The following is a 25,784-nucleotide window of genomic DNA, read 5'->3' as shown; positions in this document are numbered from 1 at the left end:
ATTTATACAATAAATGAATGAAGGAAAATTTGGCTCGATCGGTGTAGGTAAAGAAATGATAAAACAATTATTAACGTTTCGTTAAGTCGTTCGTTTGCTTAAAAATGTAAATTCAATTACAGCAAACTATGCTGTTAGTCGGAGCAAACAATTTTGTCAACTAACTTCGTCAACACAGATGAGTTGACAAAATAGTTTGCTCTGATCTTGCTGTAGTTAAGTTTAAATTTCTTGGGAGGTTAACGAATCAGTTAAGTAAACGTAAAAATTGTTTTATCAATGGGAAAGAAACTGCAAGTTTAATAAATAATCCATTGAAATAATACCTGGGATCTTTACTTTATTTTGGAACAACTTTATGTCATCACATAACTGCCATACGGATCATCTCATACAGCATAGCGTTCTATTTAAAATTCAGACCGTTGGTCCAGGCTTGATCAAGCTAGTTTTAGCTTCGTAAGTGTGTAGCCTGGCACAATAATTCCGAGGAAAGGGAGAGAAGAAAAAGAGAAAGGGAGCGTTTAAACACACCGGTGTAGCTCAATAAACGTTATTGTTGAGTTCAATACAGCAAATAATAGGCATAAGCTCGTTTAAAGAAGGCAATAGGACACTTTTTCTTCTGATCGTGCGGGGGTTGTGTCTTTATTATATTCTTTCTAAGAGCTGGTTGCTGTCGCCGTCACTCTCTGTTCGTTAGGCTTATGGAATTCTTGAGGAGCATAACGTAATGAGGGAGGTCAGATGATCTTAGCCCATATCCCTAAGCACTTGCCCATAAGCTCAACGTTTGAGTTGCAGGCGCTGTTTGCGCTTTCGCTCGTTCCTGTTGGTGGCAGCACCTGCTGATTTTCAATCGCCGCCCGCCAAAGTTACGCGCCTAACTCAGGGAGTCAGAAGTCCACGACAAATCAATAAAATTGATCAGGGCCTGTTTTCAAATTAAACCAGTCTAAATTCACTTATGCCTTGATGTAAATATATCGCTCGAACGATCCGAGCGTGTAGTTGGCAAAAGCTGAATCATATCTACCATCGTTTATATTACAAGGATGATTAAGCTCAACCAAGTAATGGCTAATTGGAAAATTTTTTAGCGTGCTACGATGCCAAATGCGAATTAAATTTGAGTAGCATCAATGCTGAGCAATTACAGCAAGAGATTATATGAAAGCGTTAATTTCAACATCTGATGACGTACGCGGATTTTTTGTATTATGTCGTTACGCATCACATCGTGAGTTTGACGAAAAAAAACCGACTTTATGTATTTTGGCAAGCGCTTGGAATACCGATTCTCGCAATTATTTAACATATCGCGTAATCGAAATCGTTCTCGCTCGCATTCTGTGACCAATTCCACTTGACGAGTATGTTGAAGTACCCTGTGTTGAAACGGACAAAGTTCAGTTGATCGCAGTTGCGGGTTTCCCGCATCGTAATTCTATATGAGACATACACTCTCATATGCATGACTCTGCTTTGCTATTTTCAAAGATCGATCACTGCCTGCGTATTTTTATAACACGAAGATGTCATGCAAGTCGCGCCGCAGGTCGCTCTTTGCTTTGCTTGTGAAAATCGTCGATTTGGTATTTTAATTTCTTCGTCACCTTGAAGCTCATTTTTCCCGCCAGATTTATTATTTTTCATTTCGAAATTCCAGCTATTCCACGAGTAGTAAGTTGCAGTTTAATTGCGATGACAAGTCGAGGATATCCATTATATTGGCGCACTCGATTGCGTGATTTGATCCTTAATTCGTAGCTCGGAGACGAGATAGCACCACTCGCGCTGTTGTTTTGATAACCAACCGCGAGCTCGTTGCATCGTGAGTCGCCGTCGCGGCTAGGTGTGTGTGATAAGAACAGCCATCGACGAAAGTGCGGGTGCATCTCGCGCGCGAACATCAATGCGTGTACCGTCGCGCTACTTTCGAACGGTTCCTACTCAAACAGCACCAACTCGTAATGCTATCGGCGGATTACGTCTGGAAATTCTAACCTTGTAAAGTGGATAAAAATGCTTGGCGAAAGTGTCGAAGTCACGCAAGTACGTTGCGACGTGCATGTCGGGTTTTAGCGGCATAGGCAATGACCCGTCACAACTAGGAACGAAAACGTAAGTAAAGACGCGCCAAATTCAAAATTATTCGCCTATAATTGCTAGTCTCGTCGCGTGCATGCACACAGTAATATGAAATATTGATACCTACTTTATCAATGAACGGTAGGAGTGTGCTTCTTCTTTTCACATGTGTGTGTACACATGTGCGACTTTCATTTTTAATATCTCAATTCGTAATCGAGAGTCATGTGACTATACGACTGCAATTTAACAACTTTTGCTTTTCGTCATAATTTTAATCGAAGCTATGTAAACAAATATGGGTTTTTTGGCTCCAAATGGCTTTTGTTATATAATTAATGCCGGTTTTTCTTCCTATTCGTCAATAGTCGAAGATTAATCAGGTGCACTTTGCATCTGGGTCACCGACCAAGCGAAACAGCGACAGCCGGTGTCTGGCAGAAATCGCCCAAACACTTGCGCAAACTTCACCGAAAATAAATGTAACGATTTATAACGCTTGATATTTGTGTACTACTGACTGGCGTTATCGCGTCTTACATAGTGGGATCGTCGTCATCCTCTCACTGACGGAACGTTCGGCAAGGCGAGTTTGTTGTTTTATTATCTTCGCGCATGTAAATATACAGTCACGTCTACAAAAATATACTCACAAAGCGCCAATCGCGTCGGAGCGTTCTTTTCCTTGTTTTTTTTTTATTCTTCGATTAGCTAACTTGTCAGCGCCGCATCCGCGCGCGCGACAAAGTTCACTAAACTTGGTGACAGATTATAATTAACTTTCAAAACGCTTATGCAAGCCTCGTGCGTTTATTTGCGTGGTTTTATCACGCGGCGGTTCGAGTGTGATGCGATCGCTCTCTTTTTTACGTGCGAAACGTCACTCGGTCGAAAAAATAACAGCGAGAGATAATCGCCACGCGGACGTTCCATTTTAAGCTATGATGCGTGTTTGGCGGATCGATTATCGTCGGAACGCCTCCCGATATGCTCGCTTTTTCGAGAAGGCTGCGTGCGCGGAGAAAAGGGTGAAAGATTAATTGAGCAAGATGCAACTGCAACGTCGCTTTATTCTTGAATCATTCGTTTATTTCACGCAAACAATAATAGATTTCACCTTTGCTTTTGTTCTAGATATCCGTGTGACAGTTACGTTACGCGCAATACATAATGTTTATACACGTGAATAGGTATAATTTATTAAATTTAATCGTTATCGAATAAGATTACAATCTTTCCAACATGTCATCGTCGCCGCAAACATTGTCCCTGCGAATCATTCGTTTCGCGTTATCCTCTCCGATTTTGTCTTTACTCCTCAAACGGACGCCAAATATACAGACATTGAGCAATATCCAAGCTGTCGATTTTGCAAAGCAATCGAGGGAGAGCGGGGAGGGACAGGGGGAAATCAAAGGATAGATTACATAAAATCCATTATGTACACGCATCATTCCTACACGGTTTCACTTTCAAGGCGCTCGGATGTGAAGTTCGGAAAACGCAAACATCGTCGTGAAAATAATATAGCGATGCAATCACACTTTGCACGGCAAATCCAACGTTGTTGTTTTTGCGTGTCCGTGTTTTTTTTTTTTTTGTTTTTTTTTAATAAATACAAATAGTAGACTAATAATAATATTAAAAATAATTAAAAAGAAACGAAATACAAATCGTCGATTCTTCGCGACAAGCGAATCGCTCACACTGGCGTTTCTTTTGTTTCTCTTTCGTTCTCCTGCCGATGCTCGTGAATTCGTTTTGCAATAGACGCAGAACGAAAGCAGAAAAGAAAACAAAGTCTTGCGAAGTCAAGAGGACTAACGAAGAAGTCGAGAATGAACAAATGCAAGGCTGCGTTTCGCGGATGGAAACAACTTTTCAATACTGATTTTGGAATGGACCGTTATACTCTGCACTCTCGCACTCACTCTCGCGCGCACGTCCGCGGCCACTCTTGAGAATCTTTTTCACTGTTTCTTCGGCGCACTTTTGCGAAGCGACACACGCGTGTTTCCCTCTATCTCCTCTCATCCGCTCGCCTCCCCTCCGCCCGAGGAGGCAGAAGAACGAAGGAGCGCCGCGCACGCCTGCGACCTACAACGAAAGAGTGCCATAATACTTCGCCGCGGGCTAATTGGAAAACTTAAGCTTAAGCCTTAAGGCAGAGCACGCCAAAGGAATAAATAAATACTACGTGCGAAATACCGAAAGAAATTGGAGGAAAGCCGAGGCGTCGGTTCTTCTTTTTTCTTTCCCTCGCCGCGTCGCGCGTCGTTCGGACCGCCGCGAGTCGCAAGCTCGCGCGGCCCAGCGTCGACCTTCCTCAGCCCGCTCGATTCCTTCGGAGACCCTTGCGCACTCGCCGTGCAGCGCTCCCCCGTGAACGATGCGGAGAGCGCGCCGAAATGAGCGAGCTCGGCCTGGCGCCTTTCGACGCTTCCAACGGTCGAGGAACGCTCACGCGCGGATCGCGTTCCGTCGACGCTGTTACAAAATGCGCCTGGAGCGTGTGCGCTGCGCTCGACAACAATATAGCAATCGTGGTGATTGCAGTGATTGTAACGATGGGCATGACGGATGGGGACAGCAATCGAACCGTGGTTGATTAATTAGCCGAGCGCACGCGTGGTGAACAGCGCCCACGCCTGTGTTCACGGCGATGTGCGCGCGAGACGCTCGCATCAAGCGCGCCTGCGCCAAAAACACGCGGATATATTATTGTCGGTGTTGATTGTTCTTGTATTGTTCTTCAATTTTTCGTTTATTTGCGCGCTCGCGCGCGCGCGCGCGCGCGTCTGTGTGTGTGTGTGTGCGTGCATGTGCGTGTGCGTGTGCGTGTGCGTGCGCGTGCGCGTGCGCTTGTGTGCGTTAGTGTGCGTATGTTGTTGTTCGACTAGAATTTGTATTTGATGGGACGCATGTAACTCTCGAAACTGTATGTCCTTTTCGTCACTTCGTACTCTTTTATTTTTATGTTTTTTTTATTTTCGCTCGTGATAATCCCGTTGCCGCTGCTGCATCTTACGTACGTGCGTCGTACCCTCTCGACTGGCGACTTCCGTGATGGCGCTCACGGCATCGACAAAATGGCCAACGATCACAAAACAAAGGAAAAAAGAAAATTCGAGAAATCGCGTCTCTTACGTGGTTTTGCGAATTCCGAGTGACTGAAAATCCACTGGGGAAAAGAGACATCGTGCGCCATCGCCGACCTCGCCAACGCGGTTTTCGCCCGACGCGCGCGGAATAACGTTACTAGCAGCGGGTAAACGTAAAAAAAATCGAGAGAGCAATCAGCGCGTCGCGAAGGAACGAGCTGTGAGAAACCAGGATATGAGGCGAGCAACGGAAAAAAAGGAAAGAAAGAAATACTAGAAAGCCCGATTTTTTCCCGTCTCTAGGCGCAGAAAAAGAAAGAAAGATCGTTTTCTCTCCACTGGACGATCAAAAGTCTTCCGACTCGCCTTTAGTTCTCTCCCGCGTGTGGTGCATCTCCTCGTCCTTCTTCTTCCTTCTTTTTTTTCTTCTTTTTTTACGTTATTTATGTTTTTTTTTGTTTTGCTGCGTTTTTGATGTCGTAGTGTGCGTCAGTCTCCTAGAGCTTTTACTTCTTGCGGCCGAGGTACTCGGCTATCTCCTGGAACTTTTCCTTCTCGTCCTCAAGCAGCAGCGCCTGAATGCAGCTCGTGAAGTATTCGCTGCCGAAGCAGTTCTGCCTGTATTGCAAAAACAAGCACGCGTTAGATGAAATCGCTCGAGATTCGGAGGCTTCGAGAAAAGACCGGCCAAAAAAATGATCTTTTCTCGAACGCTGCGTCATTTGCGAAATTGATTATATTAGTTGGGTATTTTCGGATCGTTAGTCTTTCGCCGCTCCAGCCAAAAATATTCCACCTTCAAGATTCACACAAAAAACCCTTTCTATCTCTCTCTCTCTCTCTCTCGCATTCGGCGTTATTCCAAAAATATTTTTCCGAAAGACGATGTAAAAGCAAAAAGAAAAAAAAACATACATCGATCGTCTTGCAAAACAAGAAAAATTCAAAAATAGGGAATTCCGTATATACCTTCAAAAAATTCGTAGTATACAGTTTGGTCGATGGTACATAATTACATTGTATACGGAATTACCTAAGCTCATACACAAACGTTTCTGTGTCCTGAAGTAACTTGTCACTATTCTATACATTGCACACACAGTAAATTTAAACTGAAGAAACTAAAGAAAAAACAAGTGCATTATGGTGGAACGGGCAGGAATTAATGAATCGAGAACGCGAAGGAAAAAGCTACGTTATAATTATTTTTCTGAGATAATCGTTAAATATTATATAATGCATATACACTCTAAGGATATTTTAATGGTCGATAGAGTGTCTCAGATAACGTTTAATTAAAGTTTTTCGATAGTGCACGCGAAAGTATAGCTTTTTTCTTTGTCGGGTATGCAGGTTGGAGTAACGACGTGGAGGGAAAGGAGAAGTGGGAATAAAAAAGAAGGAGGAGAAGAAGAAGAAGAAGAGAACAAAATAAACAAACGAAAAAAGGAAAAGCACCTAAACCCCAGGATCAGCACCGTGGAGTGTCTTGATGGACGTCTGTATCCACTCCATCTCGTCCTGCAGCAGCAGCACGTCTAGGCAGCCCTTAAAGTAGTCCGACGTGAAACAGTTTTTTCTGCAAAAGAAGGTTCGCCAGAATCTTACGACTCTTTCTCTCTCTCTCTCTCTCTCTCTTGCTCCCTTTCTGAAAACGTAGCTCGCGAGGAAAGCCGAGATTTTCTTCTCGTCCCCCGAGAGCGGAAAAGAAAAAACGAAGAACAAAATAGAACCAAAGCGAGAAGAATTTTCGCGCGATCTTGGCAGTTCGGCTGCGTAATTTTAGAGCGCGGTCGTTTCTCCACGGCGGCGGCGGCAACGATGAAAAGAGGCTGAATTACGCTCTCGTAAATCCGCGTTCGCGCGCGCCAGAGTTCTCTCTCTCTCTTTCTCTCTCTCTCGGGCTCGTTCGTGCGCTTGCCGGATAATAACGGACACGCGCGTGCACACTTGGTTTCGCGCTCGCCGCTGGATGCTATAAATAGAAGAGAAATCCGCGAGTTTCGATCCGCGAGAGCGGCGGCGGCGGCGGCGACGGCGGTAGCGACGGCGGGCGTCGAGCGGGGCTCTTCCGCGCGTCGCTCGCGTACCTGCAGAGAGTGTGCAGCTGCGGCTCACGGAACAGGTTGTAGCAGTCCTCGCAGATGCGGTCGAGCCGGGCGAAGAGGCTCTTGTCGTAGACGCCCTTGCACTGGATGTCCATGAAGGAGCGCTTGCTGAAGGGATGGCCCATGAGGGCGCCCGCCTCGGCGCTGCCCAGGCACGTGGACACCAGCAGGATGGCCAGCGAGCAGGCCAGCACCGATAGCAGCGCGGCCGTGCTGGCCGGCGTCCTCGGGCCGGCGGCACTGCACCGCGCTGTCTCTCGCTGGTGGCGACGCTGCATCGTCTGCGGAACGGAGGCGCCGATCAGTAAAAGTGAATCGACTGGCGCGGGCTCGCGCGCTCTCGCCTGAGCGCCGTACTTTCTACGCGGCGATCGATTTCACGGCCGCGCCGATCGCGCGGACCCGTAACGGGCGCGCGTGCCGGATTTCGCGGCGGCAGGTGTGCCGACAACTTCATTAGCACTCGTTGTATTTTTAGCTCGGTCTCTCTCCCTCTCTCTCACTGTCTCTCTCTCTCTCTCTCTCTCTCTCTCTCTCTCTCTCTCTCTCTCTCTCTCTCGCTCATTGTCGCTCCAGGCTCTCGCCTGGCGGCCGTCGGCGAGGGAGAGGGCGGCAGACCGGTTCGCCGACCGCGCGCGAAATCTCGCGGACGTTTCTCTCTCCGCCGGCGATCGATTCGCCGCAGCCGTGGGAATCGAGCAGAGAAAGGAAAGCGCCCGCGCGCGCGCGCGGGACATATCGTCGGCGGACGACTCTCCGCTCGCCGAAACACACGCTAAAAATAGAACGCAACTCCTTCGCTCCCTTGCGCGCGCGCGCCAGGTGGTCCGACGATGACTCAATCGCGAGGGAAGCGCTGCCGCGGGAGGCGGCCGGCGGATTGTCCGTAATCGATCCGGTTTCTCCGCCTCCGTGGGCGCAGCGCGGATCTCGCTCGTTCTTTTTCTTTTTTTTTTTTAGGAAAGGCTGAACGTTATCTCCGAAAACACGAGCGCTGCGGAAAAGTGTCGGCCGCGTAGGAGAAAAAGGAGCGCACGAAACGGCAGAATTAAAAGGGTATATCGTCCTCTAATTAGAGTCGCCCGCCGCTCGCCGTCCATATAAATCAGTCAACGAACGAGCCTCGCGCTTTTTTGCGAACTCCAGCGTTACCATTCAATATACCCGCGAACACGTGCCCCCTCTCTCCCCCCTCGTTCTCTGGACAAAAGAACTGCGCGTCTAATTTTAGTGAATCGCGCAATCGGCACCGAATCCGCGAGGTCTTTTATTTTCTTTTTTTTTTCATCAGAACGGAAATGTGTCGGGCCAAGTGTTTTCGTTGTAAATCCTCCTTTTTATCACCGCGAGAGATAAACGCCCCCCGCCATTCCTTCCCCGACCGCAATGGGAAACCGGTTTTTCCACGGACTATCAAATCGCTCTTACTGTTTCCAGCCCGTAACGTAATTAACTGCGCGTAAGAGCAGTCACGCTAAAAAGCTTTTACTGTAAACCCTCGTCGAGAACGCGTGGGATTCGGGATTGAGATGTTTGCCGTCGCACTCGAGTCGGTGCGGGGCGAATATATCGCCGAGCGAGAGAGAGAGAGAGAGAGAGAGAGAGCGCACCAGTCGGACACGGCCGTGGAAAATTCACGCGATATCGCGAATGTCCCCCACCCGCGTGCAAAAGTTGACGTTGCGCGCGAGCTAAGATCAACCGGATTCTCCGACGCCGTCAAAGCGCGCGAGATTAAATACAGCCTAGTGCCACATGGCAGTGACGTCAATGGCGTCGAGAGGATAATTATATAAGATCGTTGGCCTACTGCCGCGGAAGCAACACGCGCTTACTTTTTCTCTCTCTCTCTTTCTCGCTCGGCGATATACTCGCCCCGCGGAACGAGCGCGCGAGTATCCATGCGATTGGGTGGCGTCGACGTCTCGATCGACGCGACCGCTCACGCTGCCCAAATCGACGAGATCCCTTTCCGACTGGCGAGGACACCGCTTGACTTGAGATACACGACCGAGTCGAGCAGCGACCTTCGAGGCTCGCGCTGCCGCGGCAATCGAGAGCAAGGAGCGCGTCCTTATCGGAGATAAGCTCGTCAGCTCTCTCGCGAACGAACGGTCTGCCTTTCCGGCTGCGTACCAACGCCGAGCTCCCATTGATGCTCGCGCTCGCGATCGCTCGGGGCGCAGCTATGTAGCTTTGACGTTGCACGCGGCGGTGACCGATCGAAACTGCACGTCGAAGCCGGCGCGTCTTTGTAAACAGCCGAACTTGCGGTCGCGCGCGGGCTCTCGCAACGATAAGGAGTCAAGGGTGACGACCGCATCGACATTCTCCGTTCTCGGCCGCGGAGCTACGGCGGTCCAATGAGCCCCGGGTAGAGAAGGGGGGTGGCAGTCGTCCACGCCACGGCGGAGCCTGCAGAGCGCACCTGCCCCGTAATTTCCACGTTGATAAGCGGCCAAAGAGCAATTACGTCAGCGCGCGTCAACGTCCCGCGCTGAAGTTTCGATCGCTATGCAAAGATCGCTCAAGGCTGCTCGCCGCCGCCGCCGCCGCCGCCGCTGCACCTGCCGAGGCGTTCCCTCGCTCTTTTTTTTCACGTCGAGACAGCGCGGCTCGCTTCTCGCTCTTTTCACCAGATATGTTTCGCGCGACGATCGACTACTCCGCGTTAAGCAGCCGGCGAGCATCTTGTTAACAAAACCCACAAAAAGAAATTGCAGGCCTCGTCAAAGGGTTCACGGTCTTTCTCTCTCTCTCTCTCTCTCTCTCTCTCTCTCTCTCTCTCTCTCTCTCTCGAGCACAGAAGAAGAGGAAGAGTCGCTTCTAAAAATAAAAAACTGGTCTTCGAGATGGAAGAAAAAGAAAAAGGGCCCCGCGTGCGTGCGTCGCTTGTATGTAGGCCGCTCCTATAAATCGATCGAGGCAACGAGGCGGCGACTCCGAAATTACAGGCTGAGAAGCGAGCAGCCTCGCTGCCTTCGCACGCCGCGCTATGTTTATCCCCGCTGCGGTTGTATATATATATATTTAGATATATACGTGTGTATCTCGTCGAGAGCAGCGGCAGAGAGAGAGAGAGAGAGAGAGAGAGAGAGAGAGAGAGAGAGAGCGAGAGAGAGAGAGAGAGAGGTGAGAAGTAGCGCGCCGCCACCGGCACAGACAGCTTGGCGCGAGCTCGGCTCCGCTCCGCCGCCGCGCGTCGTTTTATCGCCGCCGCGTTTCCCCGTCGACGACGCACCGCGTCGCCCGACTCGTGAGATCGCCCGCCGCATCCTCTACCAAAGGGGAGAGCACCGTCTCGGAGGAGAGAGGGAGAGAGAAAGAGAGAGAGAGAGAGAGAGCGCGAGAGAGCACGTTTACCCGACGTCGAGTTGAGCAAACGCGGATCTCGAAAGAGTCCGGCTGACGCAATTTTCGCGCGCGCGTCGAGATCCCGTTCACTTTTTCAGTTCACGATTTTTTGTCGCGCTATGTTCGGACTTCCCTCCTTCCCCTCCATCGCTCGACGCGCAGATAAGCATTGTCTCAACGCGATAAACGGCTAACCCGAGGTAAAAAGAATAAAAAAAGGAAAAAAAAAACTCTATCGATAACGCGAGGCCTGTCCTTGATAGCTTGGATCGTCGGCATTGCGCAACGCACGCCGGAAAACGCCGAGGGGAAGAAGGCGACGTCGACGACGACGACGCCGCCGATGACTCGAGTCCTCTCGCGGCGCGCCGTTACGTAATGGAGTTTTTCTTCGTGTTTATCGCCCGTCGCAATTGCATAACCTGACTCTTTTTTTCCTCGCGAGAAAGAGAGTATTACGCGGCCGCTTCGCACGGCCAAGAGTAGCTCGCCGGGGATGTCGACGCGGTACTCGTGGACGTCGGGGGCGCAGGTTTTGTTTTCGCGGCATGACACAGTCTCGAAATCGCTGGCAAAGGCGAACAACCCACACGATGACTCGCGCACTGACGAGTGGCGAGGGCAGCGCGTCAATTTGGCGAAGGGCGCGAGCGACGATCGCAGTACGAGCAGCGAGGTGACTTCGAAGGCGCCACAGCTCACCGACTGGCGGAATTCAGCGCCGAAGGGGTGGAGTCCTTACACTCCGCCAGCCCTCTCAAGGGGCGGGAGGGGACAGAAAACCTCGACAGCTCGCCCGCTCGGCGCGCCCATTGGTCGGCTTATCCACCGGAGTGCGCCGACCGAAAATCGGCCGGTCGCGAACGGCTCACATGCCGGATGTGCCTCCTCCAAAAGGGCCCGAGAACGCCGCCGACACTCGCGGGCCACTACGAGCCAGCCGACTTCGGGTTCGCCTGCGCACATCGTTTCCGCGAGTTTTTCCATTGGCACGGAGGAAGATGGCGACGCCGCGACCGACACGATTCACGCTGAAACGCGGACTTTTCTCCGGCGAGTCCTCGGCGCGCTCGCCGACCAACGCCGCTCGACGAAACCACTTGGAAGGTTCCCGTGTGACGTTGCATCACGTGCGACCTGGTCCCCGTCCCGCGCCCATCGTCGCTCAGCACGAACGCAGGCGCGTCTCACCTCGCACCCTTGCGCTGCTCTCGCTGTCTGGCGCTCCCAGGAACAACGAGAAGGAGCGTCGGCGGCGTTGGGTCAGCCCCCTCGGGAACAGCTCGAGCCTGCTTTTGCTTCACCGTCACTCGATCGCACTTTCGGTTCGGTCGGACGCAGCCAGCGCTCGCCGTCGCTTTCGACACGGTTCACTGCACTTTGCGGAGAAAAAACAAGGCAACGTCTCGCGAAGAAGTAAGCGAGAGAAAGATAGAGAGAGAGAGAGAGAGAGAGAGAGAGAACACGAGAGAGCGACGCGATCACACAGCTCGGACTGCTAACATTAACTAGCGCGCGCGAGTGCACTCGCTTATAATATGGCCAAGGCGCCGGCCAATCGCCGCGCTACTCTCCCCCCACTTGCGCGAGCGCACGCGCGTGTGTGTGCGAGAGAGGACTGCGACTTCTCGCGAGAGTGACCGCGGAGCCGCGGCGACCGGAGAGCGCGAGACGGAGAGAGACCCCCCGCGAGATGCGCTTTTCGACTCCGTTTTCTCCGCCGCACGCTGTCCAAGTTCATTGCGACGCGCGAGCTTTTTTGCGTTGCGGCCGCGCCTTCGTCAGGGACCGCGCACTCCGGGACGCGAAGACAGGACTCGCCGACCGACGACGGCGGTGATCTACCGGACCGCCGGCTGCGAAAAGATGCGCGCGTCCGACTCTCTCTCTCTCTTTCTCTCTCTCTCTCTCGCTCTCTCGCATCTCCGAGGTCACGCACACACCCAGCGCCAGTCAAGGCTTCCGACGAGATCAAAGGGCAGACGCGCGCTCCTCCCGAGCATGCCCGTGGCGGCGGCGGTAGTGGTGGCCGAGGCGTTTCGCGGAAAGACGCGTCCCGAAATAGCTCGCCGACGCGTGTACAGCGCGGGAGCGGGCTTCATTCACAAAACTCGGCTCGAGCATTGCATCAACCGGTGACTCGGTGCTCGCTGCAGGTTTGTTTGTACACACGGCGGAGCGCGTCGGCGCATGGCGCTTGTCCTCCGCTCGCGTTTGCGACGCCCGCGGAGGATCGTAAAGCGATCGCGCGCTCAACTCTTACGCGTCGAGTTTAGAAAGCGCGAAATTCGACGCCCGAGACCTACTTTTAACGACGAGAGCCGTCCGACGAACGCGCGCGGAAGGAACAGGAGGGGAGTGCACGGGAGCAGTCCGAAAAACCGTTGCTCGGGAAAGAGCAACGATTTCGAGATACGCCTTAGCGATATCGCCGAGCGCACGTGCGACTTGTTCTCGGATTTTTCCCAGTCAGAATCAGACCGATGACTGGCGATAATCAACGATGGGGGGGGGGCGGAAGTACGTCTTGAGACGAATGGAAAAAGGATGTTCTAACGTGGGAGAAACAGTGCGCGCAATCGCCACTGCGGGCCACGTGGCAGTGCCCAAAGTGCGTGGGCTCTCGGAAATAGACCGATCGATAGGCTTCCGAGAACGAGCGCCGGTTATCTCGCGTGATCAGCGGAACGATCGTCGGGCACTCGGGACGCCCGCGGCAGTAGCGTCTCCTCGTCGCGCGCAACACTCCGAAGAGTCTTGACGGAGACTGACGTCATCGACCGACAGCCGTTCGCGCGTAGCTCTCTGCATTCTCGGCGGCCCCGGGCCGCGGATCTACGGCGGTACGCGCCGATTTTGCGCTTGGGTTCTCTATATCGGCTTTTTCCCTTTCGACGCCGAGCTGCGAGGCGCGCGCTTGGTAAGCGCAGAGTATCGATCGTTGCGCGGGAACGCGAGTGATTAATTTTTGTTCTCTCGGCGAGCCGATCGGCGACGAATTTCTTTGGTTGTCCGGTCGAATGCGAAGTCCGGTGCCACGACCGATTTTCGCGTTGCCCGTCTGCTCTCGATCGGTCGACAGCTTGCCGATAATGTTCCTTGGACGATCGAGCTTCGGCAGCCGTAGTCGGCCGTTGGTCAACTCGCTGAGATCGACGACGCTCTCTTGCTTTCGTCTGCTCCGCATTGTTGAGCGCCAGCGAGACTTCAATGATATTCGAAATAACGCTCTAGTTGCCGAAAAATTGCCCAAGGCGCGCTGCGAAAAAAATGGGGGATGGACGAGGAGAGAAGGAAAGCAGCGCGATCCCTCCGACGCGCCGCGTAATAATGCCCAGGATAATTGCATTGCTGGCGTGCAGCAAGCCGGCGCGAATCGCCATTAAGCGCGTTTTATTCTCGGCAACCGAGTTATACGATACGTTGCGCGTTATCCCACACAGGCCGGCTCGATAATTGCATTTCGCTCGGGTCACGTATGCACCTCGGTTCGCATTGAATCTTAATTCTTCCTCGCGGAAGCCATCAATTCCGAGGCCTTGGTTTCCGAGACGGAGTTATCCTTCGTCGCGAGTCGCAGAGCGCGAGGTCGCGCGCCGCAGCGTCTCTGATCGAAAAGCAATTTTCCCCGGGCAGCGTCGATAACGAGAATAAAAGGGTTGGGGGGAGGGGGAGTATAATAAAAGGGGTGCAAGGACGATCGACGAGCTCTCGGCGGTGGCGCGCCGACGAAAAGCTCGCTGGAGCTTTACCCCAATTCGCCGCGGCGATTGGCATCGCTGCGCCAATTGCCGCGATCAATCGAGGAGGCATGGCCAGGCGATTAGATCGGAGATTTCGGGGGACCACGGGCGCCCGGAAAGCGAAGAGAGCATGCGAGTGCGCGCGCGAGCGAGAGAGAGAGAGAGAGAGAGAGAGAGAGAGAGAGAGAGAGAGAGAGAGAGAGAGAGATAGAGAAGTTACCCGGATGCTCGTAGTGGTCCCCTCTTCCGCTGCGGCGACGTTGATGACGCTGGCGTCGCTCGGCGGCCTGTGTGAAACAATGCGCCGCGGCATTCTCGGGCCGCTACGCGCTGGCGCGGCGGCTCGCGGCGGCGCGCATGCCTCGGCGCGGTCGTCGGGCACCGAGAGTCGTTGCTTCAGCCACGGCCGGGACGGCGGCGGTGGCGGCGAACGCGCTGCGGACCGGCGGCGCGCTCTCGCTCGACTGATGAGTTAATGCCCGTATCCGTGCCAGTCGGCCTGGGCGCACTCGCGCCGCCTGGCACATGCTCGCTCTTTCTCACGGCTTTCAACTGGCCCTCGGTGGCCTCTCTCTCTCTCGCTCTCTCCCTCAGTCGATTATCCCCGGCGCGTGATTCTCTCTCGACGCTTCGCGCGCAGCGCTCGGGTCGCTCGACGCCGACACCGCCGGCGACACACCCACCGAGCGCCGGCTGCGAGCCCGGACCCGGCCGCGGGCCTCCGGGCTGCTCGCCAGAATCAGCGCCTCTAGAGTCGTCGGCCGCCGGATCGCGCTGCCGAGACTCGCGGTGCGCGCCCTTTCTCGACCGTCCGCCACGTAGGTGGAGCGAGGCAGTACGACGTTTCTCGCTCTGCCTCTCGACGGCTAAGAGCCCAGAGGAGACGCTGCTCTCCGAAACTTGTGCCATGCGAAATTCTCGAAGTCAAGGAAACATCTCGTTTGTGAAGAAAATATCGATCACCCGGGAAAAAGAATAAGCTTTTTTCCATTTCTATGAAATACGAAAAGATGGATGGTAGATGAAGTTATTCTCGACCGAGAAGTATGTAACTTTGCTTTTCGTGCCAGTAGTGCATCGCGTAATGTTAAAACACCTCAAAGATCCACGATAAATCCACGCGACGACACATTTCTTTACGGAAAAAAAATGTATTTTCAGTTTCTCGTGCCATCGTACCGTTGTAGTCGCAAGGTATATCCCAAGCTGTTTCCCACAACTCTACGAAAAATACTTTTGAAGGGGTCTTAGAAGCGATAGTTGAGTGAGAAAGGCGAAATTCTGTCGCATGCGAGTATTATTTTTGAAGAAATTCCGCAATTTACTATTGTAAGCCTAGTGATATCGCGGATTTCCATAAATTTCAGAAAGCGACTGATGTACTCAAAACAACGCACTCTGAATGTGAAGCTCGTCAACGTTTCGCTCGACAACTGATAGAAATAAAAAAGGAAAAGCTGTCGTTTTTTTTCGTCGCTCGACACGGTTATTTCGATGAGTTTGTCCTGACGAAGATCCTCGCAAGGGCTCGGATCACCGCGGGGCTCGATTCACTTGCGACAGGCATCGACAATGAGCGCCTGAATTTGTCGCCCGTCGTCGATTTACGGAACAACGCGCCTGGAAACGCGCTCCTGGGGGCGACTTTGATGCAGCGAATGCGGCTCAGCTGATAACGAATTTCGTTGGCCGAAAAGGGAACGGAATCGCTCGCGCGTCGGACTGCGCTTGAAAAATTCGACACCGTGAAACTAAAACTGCGGATATCGATCCCCCGTACTTATAAATAGTCGAGCAAATGCCATAAAGCTCGTCTTGCTCCGTGTAATTCGACTTTGGCTGTGAGACTGGCAAGTAACCGCCGTCGACCGCGGAGCGCGCGTCTCGCATAACGCTGAGAGAGAGTAAGAGGGACGGAGAGAGAGAGAGAGAGAGAGAGAGAGAGAGAGAGAGAGAGAGAGAGAGAGAGAGAGAGAGAGAGAGAGAGAGAGAGAAAGCGAGCGAGCGAGCGCGAGGCGAGTCCCGGTCGACGGCCGGAAGAGTATTAGGCGAACGTACCTCGATAAAACAAAGCTAGAGGCGGAGGGAAAGAGTTGCAGTTGCGCCAGCCACTTGTTGATCCGAGTTGCGAGCTGCTGGGTGTGCGTCGGGGGCGGCGGCTCGCGGACTTGTGCTCGGGGCGTCGCGACGCTCGGCGCCTGATATACTGTCGGGCCAGGTGCCGCGCCCCCTCCTCCTTCCACCTACCCCACGCGCGCAGAGCCGGAATGGGGGGAGGGGAGGGGGAGCGCCGCCCGCCGTCCGACTCTCGCTTCCTTGCCCTTTCGCCGACTGCCCGCGCGCCGCTGCCGTGTGCTCCTGTAGTGGGCAACTGTTGCTTTGCTCTCGTATGCTCGCGCGTGTGCTCGTACCGAGTAAACAACCGTCGTGCTATTTTTTTTCCGAGCGAGGGTGCCTTTTTTTTTTCATTTTTCTTCGCTGTCTCTCTTTGCCGGAAATTGCAGCGACGTCGCACTGTTGATTATATTGTGGAGGCATTTCTACCGAAATCCGCGGATTATTAGCGTTGTTGTTATTTTATTTTTTGCTTCTTCACTGGACCGACGCTGCCTCCAGCGCGGTTTTCAAAATCTCCAACATGTCGCGGCGCATTGGGGGAACGCGTGTCCTCTGTTTCACCGTTCCCGCGGAGTTGCGCGAACACAATCGTCAGCAATTGAGAATAAAGTGAAAAAACATTGTTGCACGCGATGTTAAGTCACGCCGTTGAAAAAAAATACATAAAAATACGCAAAAAGCAGCGCGATGATTACGTCAATGATGTAAAAACTGCAAAATTGTGGGAAAACAAAAATTGAAGAATCGCTTCTCCGTTTTTTCTTTTCCCTCGGGATCTCGAGTGAACCGTACGTGCGTTTTGATTGGCAAAGAACATCGGGGAGAAACCGTCACGCTTCCGCAAGGGAGTGTTCATCCAAAAATAGGGTGGCCGTTGGCGTTCGCATCTTGGACATTTCGGCCGACGCGTGCTCGCGAGATGCGCCGAGCCGCCAAGGTGACGAGTGAGCCGCGCGAACGGCGCGTCGAGGGGGGTGTAAGGGGACAGCATCGTCGCTCCGTAGCGTTATGTTGAGAGCGACAATGTGTATCGCGAGCGCGCGCGCGTGTAGCTCACCCGCTGCGGGGCTTATCCGTTCGAGTCGGCGCGGCCTTAATTGCGCGGATCGAGGCTGCCGCATCGATACGTAACGAGCCGTCTCGTCGCCCTCCAGACCCGTCACCCGCGGCTTTGCACCTCCAAGATGGCGCATCTTCGCGGATGACGTCGACCCTTCCTTTCCAAATCAGGCCTGTCACTGGTCCAAAAATCATCGCCTCGAGGTTGGAATGCTTCGAAACCATAGCCTTCGTCTTTCCCGCTAACTATGCCAAGCGTTTCCAAATTCGCCGATTCCGACGAGTCCTCGCTTCCAGCTCATCACCGTACCCGTTCCGGACAAAAAGGAAAAATAAGACGTCTGACCAAAGCCCGTGAACGCTACTAGTCTGCGAACGCACGCGTCAAACCAGTCTCTTTTTCTCTCTGCGGCGCGCGATGAAACGAAAAAAAAACTGAAGAAGAAAAGAAAAATCAACTTGCTCTCGATCCCGGCGATGATTCACCCTATGCAAATCAGTCTCGAGTGCATTACTCATCATCGAGCGTTGACGTGCGCCCCGAAAATAAGCGCCACGCGCTCGGACACCTGCTGGCTTATTAACGCGCGTCGTTATTGTCAGAACGCGCTGCTTCTCCTTGCCGAGAGGAGGACTCGATCGCGTAATACGTGCCGATATTGCGGTGATGCATGAGTCACGCGCCCGAGGGGGTACGGTCGCGATGCTTCTTTTCCATTCGAGTTCGGGGAGGGGGGAAATATTCCCGAGTGCCGACCGATGACTGATGGCCGATCGTGTTAGTGGCTCCTCGTATTTTTCATCAGTTGCGGTGGAAAACAAACACTTCCCTCTCTTTTTTCTATTTTCCTTTGTTGAATTTATTTATTTATTTTTCGATACCCTTATCCTCGCGCACCGGATTCACTTCGATCTGTTCTTGCGACCGGAGTTCGACGATAGTCTTGCATCGGTGGCTCTGCTACCCGTAGGACGCGCTTGCGAGAGCCACGCGCGCGCGCAAGCTCCTCACGGAGAATGCGACGATGGCCTTCGCGATTTCGCTGTGAGCGCGCAACGATTGCCGAATACGCGAGCGAGCAACGCCATGACGCTCGAGGATTTTTTTTCCGTTTTTTTCCCCCAACGACACGAGTCCGTCCGTCTGTTTGTCGAGCGCCGACACGAGCTAAAAGCAGTCCACAGCGCGAATGGAATAAAAAAAAAAAAATTAAGTGAGCCCGTCGTTATCGCAGCTCAATCGTCATTCGCACTCGAGTGTCATCGCGTCTCTCTCTCTCTCTCTCTCTCTCTCTCTCTCTCTCTCTCTCTCTTTCATCCGCTTAAGCGGGATAATTAGGCTGCGAACAAGTAGACGCGGGCAAGGGTGTGGGTTTCCTCCTACGTGTTTTTCCTGCCTTGGCACGCTATTATTAGCGGATCCTGAATTGGCCTCATCACCATCGTAATTTATGAGCCGGTGAAGCTCCTGATCACAGAAGCTCTCCTCGGCCCTTTTTTTTTATTTATTTATTTATTTTTGGAAGTCAGCATTTTCTTCCGAAAATAGTCCTGACGCAAGCGGCTGACTGTTAGACGCGCGGATGGGGTTGCGAGCGCGCGGTCACGATTCGGAGAGCGGCGCGCGAGGCAACGTCAGAGTCCACGCGAGTGCCAAAAGGGAAGCGAACGCGCGAAACTATCTACGACCGCCGACGGAGCGGCAATCCGTGAGGGAGCAATTATCTCCCTTTCGGCGAGAGAAGCGAAGCTTCATTGTCAAGGCAATGCCGAGTATACATCGATAAGCGAGCGGCTCGCGTCGGGAGCGGAGGAAAGCGCGCACAGCAGTCGCGGCGTATCGCGGGAGTCGAGGCGAGAGCGCGCGCGTAGCCGTCGCGCTAATGCGCGACGCTCGCAGCCGAACCGGTTGCGCTTAATCCCGCACTGGTTTTCCTCATGCATATTACACGAGTCCCGCTCTCTCTCGCTCTGGCGGCGGAATGCCAAAAGGAAGCGCAAGGGGCGGGCTGGCAAAAAGAAGATTCGCGCGAGTAGTAGTAGACAGCGTGGCAGCGACGCTGGCGGCATACTGATACGCATTCGCGATCCGATTCATAATTCATTCGAGGCGAACCGCCTCGAAGGCTAACGCACGCTCGTTAAGCGCGCACGCGCAGCGCGTGGCCCTGACTCGCCCGGCTTTTCGTCCCCTTAATTGACGCGCGCGGGGCAAGGCGCGGGGAGAGGCCGGCGGCTGACCATACGTGATGTCTTACTACTTGCGGCCCCGACCTCGCTCGACCAAGGGAGAGAGAGTCTTCACGCCCTCGGGGGGAGGGGAGGGAAGAGAAAAAGGCAAGCGCATCGGGCTCTCGCGTGGGAATGAGCGACCGGAGACATGCCGCACGGCGGCGAAAGCTCCCGCGCGGCGTCTCAATCGCGGCGAACCTCGTCCGCTTGGAGGCAGGCCGCTCGCTCCACCGAGCGCGTCGCGTTAGGTGCCAGGCGGTCTGCCGTGGTCGCGGCGATGCCGAGCAGAAAAAGAGAACGGAGAGAGAAAAACTCGTCTGCCCGCTCGCTCGGGCCGGTCCACCGGGGCTGGCGCTGCTCTGGGCCTTGGGAATCGGCTAACAATGCGCTCCTCGAGAAGGCCTCGCCCGTCGCTGTTGGTCCACACCTGCGTGCGTCGGCTTATCCCGCGGCGCGCGAGACAGCTAGTCGAGGATTTTTGCGCCGGCCCCGACGGCGGCGCGGCCGCATGCCAATTAAGCCGCGCGCGGCCGCGCCAGCGAGTCTGGCGCGGAACAAGGTCGCGAGGGAGCGTGCTCCGCGACGCCCTTTCGCCCGGCCGCGATTTAATTGATGCCGCGAGCGACTCTGACTCAGCGGCACGCACGCCGGGTAGACTGCCTGGCGAAGGTCTCTCTCTCTCTCTCTCTCTCTGTCTTTCGCGGCGACGACCGCGCTCGCACGATCAATCAGCGCGTGGATGCGCGCGCGGAATCGCGGGACCTTGAGAGCCTCGATGGCGCACTCGCGAGAGACGGACGGGTTTGCGCGCGAGGCAGATATGCTAATCGACCACTCGGTGCGCTCGAGCGGCTGGCTTCTCGCCGGCGCGCGCGAGGTAAACAACCTGTCGTCGTCGCGGGCGAGGCTGCGGGCTGACCGATATCGGGAGCGCGCGGCCCGCTCACGGTCAGCCTCGCGCCGCGACACATTGTTCGCTTGCGCACGTCCACGCCGATCAAAGAGCGCGCCCATTACGTGACTCACTCGAGACGGGCTAATACCGATAGCTCCGTGCTCGGGAAAAACTCGATGTGCAGCAACGGCCGCGCGGACGCTGATACGCTGAAAATGTATCCTGTTTCATTTTTCTTTTTCATCTTTGCATTATTTCTCTTTCTCTTTTCTTTTTAGACTGCCGGCCTTGCTTTTATACGGAATTCGATGTCACGACATAGGAATGTCTATTATTTCCGACATCGAAATTTACGTTGGACTTTTGCGCAGTCGAGCGAGGACGATATTTGTCGCGATGACGTTTGACGATTAACGACCGTTTGAACAGTGTTTCGCGGAAATTTCAACTGCCAACTCGTTTGCAGTCGCCACCGCGACTATGCTCGTTTCTCTGCCGCACATTCGAAGTCAAGACTCAGATCTGATTCCAGACATGGCCGCGTTCAAATTCGAGCGGACGTCGCGTTGAATATTTCGAAAAGTTCACCGACGCGCTCGAGAAGTAACAAATTCGGACTCCAAAATTGACGTTCCGCGAGGCACTTGGAGATAGCCGAGCGTTCATCGAGCCGAAAGCTCGTGACGGAGGCCTCGACCAGGCAGACCACTTTCGGGAGGTCGACGCAGCGTAATCAGCCGAGACGGCTGATGGATATTGAAGTCTTGCGCGACACAATTTGCGCCAATCGAGATCGAACGTTCCGATTATTAGCTGCGCTCCTCTCCAATTGCTGGAGCGGCGACTTTCTCGCTGCGAGCGAAATTTTCCGTAACCAGCCTCTCTCGCGATCGGCCGACGCGCCGCGTCCACGAGGCCGGCAGCTGCGGGCAGTCTCCACCTCTCTGTCATTACAGGCCGAAGAAGCGCGATGGAGGAGGCAAGATGCGCGCTGGTGTCGCTGGACGAGCGGACAGTCTGCTCGGGCATACTGCTGGCCGACGACTGGGTGCTAAGCCACGGCTCGCTGCTGCGTCACAGTGTCGTGGACCTGGCCGCGCTGGACGATGGCCCGACGGCGCTGCAGCTGGAGTTGCGCGTGCGCCACCAGTGAGAGCCCCCGTCGCCGAACGCCACCGCCTCCGCTGACCTAGCGCCTCGAGTTGTCGCAGGTCGGGCCCGGAGCTGCTGGAGCGCGCAGGCTCGCGGAGCTTCGCCTGGCGCTGCCCGCTGCTGCGCCGGGCCTTCGCCGAGCTGCTTTCCGCGTGGAGCTTCGATGACGCACGTGGCCTGTTAACGGTGTTCGTGCTCGTGGCGCCCGACGGGCTGGGCGACGCGGCGGCCGCCGCAGCGAGCCTGGCCCGGCTGCTGGCCGTGCTGCCCGAGGGAGCCGCCCGGGGCGCCGCGCTAGAGTTGGAATCGGCGCCGTTCGCGTGCCCGGATTTCCTCGGCTCGGTGTCGCGCGGCCTCGCCAGCAACTTGCTCGCCGACGGCTGCCTGCTCATGAGCGACGCGCCCGCGCTGCCCGGCTGCGAGGGCGCGCCCGTCTTCGCGCTGAGGTAGCCAGCCCTCCCCCCCCCCCCCCCCCCCCCCCCCGTCGTTTCCCTGTCCGGCGCCTCTCAAGTTGGCCTGTCCGAGCGCAGACGAGGCGGCAGACGGCTGGTGGGCATGCTGCTCACGAGCCGGAGCTGGTGCCGCGGCGAGCTGGTTGGCCACAGCTTCGCGGCGAGTCTGCGGCCCTGCCTGCAGCGCCTGCTGCGAGCCAACGACCCGAGCGCCGCCCCGAGCACCGCCCCGAGCACCGCCCCGGTGGACTCGCTCGACGGGAGCCTGGCGCTGGTCCGGTGCGGCGCCGGCTGGGGCACCGGAGTGCTGCTCGACTACGAGACCGTGCTCACCTGTTCGCACGTCGTCCGCGAGGTGAGCGCGCTGACGGCCCGAGAGCGGGTTTCTCCACGAGCCGGAAAAAACGAGAGAAACGAAAACGATATCTCCCGCTGCGGCCAATAACGGCGGCGAACATCAAAGACAGAGGAGAGGAACAGTCGCCGTCGTTAGTGAGAGTGCGCCAATAACCGGATACACTCAGCCGCGCGATCGCCGCGGGGACTTGCGCGCCAACAACCGAACGCAGCTCGATTTTTCTAGCCAGCCGCTCGTCGGCGCCTCGACAACCGCGGCGCTCGGTCGAGGGATCATTCGCGCGACAGGCGCAGCTCGCGCTCCTCTCCTTGCCTGACGAGCCTCAACTGTCTGTCGCAGTCGGCGTCGAAGAGCGTGCGGGTCGGGACTGAGGAGGCGCAGCTGGTCTACCGGACGCCCGACGAACGACCCTACGACGTGGCCGTGCTAAGGCTGCCGCGCGGCGGCCGCTGCCGGCGGTGGAGGTTCCTGGAGTTGGCCGAGCAATTGCCCCACAAAGGTTCGTCGTTGACTTGGCGCGCTCGCCCACGACGCCAGCCACGAGTGCTTTTCGATTGGCCCGAACGACGCACTATTCGCGCAATCGAATGAAAGCGCCGCGTCGGCGCCGACCCACTTCTTGCCAATTGGAAAGAAAGGGAGATAAATAAAAACAGAAGAAAACGTCGCCCTTCACAGGTACGCCGGTGCTGACAGCTGGATTTCCGTTCTTTGGCGGCGACGCGCCGCCAAGCTACAGTCGCGGTGTCGTGAGTCGAGTGACGCCGCACGTCGTGCAAACCAGCTGCTGCGTGCAGAGCGGCACGAGCGGTGGCCCCGTCGTCGACGCCCTCACCGGAAGGATGCTCGCGCTAGTGGTATCCAACATCAAGAGCGCCGGGCCCTCGCCGGTCCTTTACCCGAGGTTCAACATGGCTGTGCCGTCGAGCGTGCTGCGACGGCCTATCGTCGATTTCATGCGGACTGGAGGTAAAAGAAATAAATAAACACGGAGGCTCAGCGAAGATTGTCATCCGGTTTGGCCATTGAAATTCAATTGATCGTGACGATGAATTGCCGCTCGATAAAACAGCGTGAATGCGACGCGATTTGCTTTTCTAACGACTCGCATCACTCGTTTGCAGATGTCAGCTGCTTGGAGAGCTTGTCCAGCGACGATCCGTCGGTTCACGAGACGTGGAGTTACAACTTGACGCCACGATCGAAGATATAAAAAGCTGCGTTTTTTTCCAATGCGCGCGTAAGTGAGATTAGGAGAGAAAAAACGTACACTATGACGTAAATGAGGTTCAACATGCAACGAGCGTGATTATGATAATACGGTCGTTGCATATTTATTCATTCTTTTTTTGCAAGTTATTTTTTTAAATGGGAATATTGTCTAATAACTTTGGTTGAGGCGGGGTTCAAAAGTAAAAATAAAGGACGAATGTTAGCTTTCAGTTTTATTTTTTTTTCTCCAAAGACAACCATCCTACAAAAATAGAAAATTATATGCTCCACCACACTTTAATATTATAGTCAAGAGTAAATGAATGAAAAAAAAAAACGCATAGCAAGCGAGACGTTTATATACTTACAATTAACACAATGATTTATGTAACTTGGCATTTCTTCGGCTTGCTACGCGAAAAAGTTATGAATACGCAATTTTAATTGGAGTCGATCATGTGTGACGTGTTCGATTATGATTTATTGACATGATTTTTTAATTGAGAGAAGAATTTTATTGAATTGACCGATTTTGACATCTTGTATAAAAATGCGGACATTTATTTTTTTCGCAATCGGTTGGCTGACGTTACGTATTTTAGTTTCAACAAGGGCTCAGATTAGTAGTATTATGTCTGTGTGAGAATTTTTTTATGAAAAAAATTTGATTACGAAACAGCAAGCTAAGCTGTACAATTGTTTTAGTAAAAATTGAACCGCAACAATACAACCTTCTAACACGTCTTATCTTTAAGTATTATTTTTATTACTATTTATAAACCTCAGTACTTCTTTATATACATGCTTGTTTTTTGTTGGAATTCATTAGTTTTTATTACCGTTAACTGGTAAGTAGTTTTATAATCGATATGAAAACAAGGTTGCTTTTCGAAGAACCTTGAATACCTATATCATAAGCTTTTATAGTAATGACGACACTCGTGAACAATCATCACTCTTATACAGGGTATCCAGTAATCTAGAAAATATGAGATTCCAAAGTTTGGTAAAACAACACCATTTCTCTTTTTCGAACAAGTGTAAGTAGAAATGAAAAATTTACAGGACGGAGTTAAATTCAGTATGCGAAACACGAGAGAAAATCTCAACTTTCTTTAATGCACAATTATTCAGAAAAAGAGGGTAAATTGCACCATTTTATTTAGTTATCACCATTCGTATCAAGAAAATTCTAATTTTTGTGAATCAAATTTACAAAGTACTTATTTGTTAATTACAATCTCTCTACCAACCAAAATCCATTTTACATTCTTATTCTACAATAATACAATAATTTAGCAGTTAAAATGATATATTATGATAATAACAAAAATACTATAAAAAATACAATATCTTATTATAAAATCTGCGTACGCTTCATAAATGCAAAGACGCACGACAGCGTACAATATCTATGTTATGCGAGTATTCTTGAAAATCGTTATCATGAATATTAATAAAAAAATCAACTGATGAGTACAAAGAAAGTTGTATAATCTTTGTTCGAGCAAACAAGTTTTAAACACAATTATCAAGCCTATAAAAAATCATACCATAATTTCCTTACAATACTTAGTATACTTTGGAATGCGAATAAAAGTTTTGAGTTTAAAATTAAAAAAGAAAACGTTTTTCAGCCACCTCACGTACGTTAATTGTTTACAAAAATTGAATAACGCACCTCTAAACCTTACAAAAAATATCCTAATCCGATGACTAGATTGGTTTAGAAACTACGAGCATTAGCTAGTTTTTGTTTTGCTTTACCGAGTTATTCGTTTTAAATATCATTGAATTATTGGTTAACAAAGTCCGGTCGATCATTAATTAATCAACTGTTTTTTTGTCAAGAATTCCGACTTGCGCGCACCTCGATAAATCACTTGCAATTACACTCGATCGAGCAGAG

The 25,784-nt window shown here is 52.9% G+C and overlaps 2 protein-coding genes across 10 annotated transcripts; one reads left to right on the top strand and one right to left on the bottom strand.

Annotated features, from left to right (window-relative positions):
* Positions 1-1,819: 1,819 nt before the first annotated feature.
* LOC131673892 (peroxisomal leader peptide-processing protease-like) lies at positions 1,820-25,770 on the top strand. 4 transcript variants are annotated; one of them, XM_058952254.1, is made up of 8 exons: positions 1,820-2,124; positions 6,546-6,783; positions 21,658-21,850; positions 21,904-22,299; positions 22,384-22,660; positions 22,889-23,162; positions 23,342-23,632; positions 23,788-25,770. In XM_058952254.1, exons 3-8 carry the CDS (start codon positions 21,672-21,674, stop codon positions 23,874-23,876), a joined length of 1,506 nt encoding a protein of 501 aa, XP_058808237.1. In that variant the 5' UTR covers positions 1,820-2,124; positions 6,546-6,783; positions 21,658-21,671; the 3' UTR covers positions 23,877-25,770. The 4 variants fall into 4 exon arrangements, with proteins under 4 accessions (XP_058808237.1, XP_058808238.1, XP_058808239.1 ...); XM_058952256.1 differs by having other exon boundaries at positions 1,821-2,124; positions 21,913-22,299; XM_058952257.1 differs by having other exon boundaries at positions 1,822-2,124; positions 23,003-23,162.
* LOC131673894 (ion transport peptide-like) lies at positions 3,159-16,565 on the bottom strand. Of its 6 annotated transcripts, XR_009302757.1 has the most exons (5): positions 14,618-14,936; positions 7,283-7,581; positions 6,226-6,771; positions 4,300-5,810; positions 3,159-4,188 (listed from the first exon to the last, which is right to left on the bottom strand). XR_009302757.1 is itself a non-coding variant. In XM_058952260.1 (4 exons), exons 1-3 carry the CDS (start codon positions 14,708-14,710, stop codon positions 6,651-6,653), a joined length of 513 nt encoding a protein of 170 aa, XP_058808243.1. In that variant the 5' UTR covers positions 14,711-14,936; the 3' UTR covers positions 3,159-5,810. The 6 variants fall into 6 exon arrangements, 2 of the variants coding, with proteins under 2 accessions (XP_058808243.1, XP_058808244.1); XR_009302758.1 differs by lacking the exon at positions 14,618-14,936 and adding an exon at positions 16,456-16,565 and having other exon boundaries at positions 3,159-5,810; XR_009302756.1 differs by having other exon boundaries at positions 3,159-5,810.
* Positions 25,771-25,784: the final 14 nt, after the last annotated feature.

The sequence above is a fragment of the Phymastichus coffea genome, unplaced genomic scaffold (assembly GCF_024137745.1).
Source record: "Phymastichus coffea isolate CEN01 unplaced genomic scaffold, Cenicafe_Pcof_1.1 PCOF00203, whole genome shotgun sequence".
NCBI lineage: Eukaryota > Metazoa > Arthropoda > Insecta > Hymenoptera > Eulophidae > Phymastichus > Phymastichus coffea.
The sequence above is the reverse complement of the archived record's forward strand: the minus strand, read 5'-3'. Positions and strand labels throughout refer to the sequence as shown.

Excerpts from the sequence above, each read along its gene's own strand:
- LOC131673894 (XM_058952260.1), bottom strand. The coding sequence starts at position 14,710 with ATGCCGCGGCGCATTGTTTCACACAGGCCGCCGAGCGACGCCAGCGTC. Across the intron at positions 7,582-14,617 it reads GGACCACTACGAGCATCCGG|ACGATGCAGCGTCGCCACCA; the intron begins GTAACTTCTCTA and ends TCCGTTCCGCAG. Across the intron at positions 6,772-7,282 it reads CAGCTGCACACTCTCTGCAG|AAAAAACTGTTTCACGTCGG; the intron begins GTACGCGAGCGA and ends CTTCTTTTGCAG.
- LOC131673892 (XM_058952255.1), top strand. The coding sequence starts at position 21,672 with ATGGAGGAGGCAAGATGCGCGCTGGTGTCGCTGGACGAGCGGACAGTC. Across the intron at positions 21,851-21,903 it reads GAGTTGCGCGTGCGCCACCA|TTGTCGCAGGTCGGGCCCGG; the intron begins GTGAGAGCCCCC and ends TAGCGCCTCGAG. Across the intron at positions 22,300-22,383 it reads GCGCCCGTCTTCGCGCTGAG|ACGAGGCGGCAGACGGCTGG; the intron begins GTAGCCAGCCCT and ends GTCCGAGCGCAG.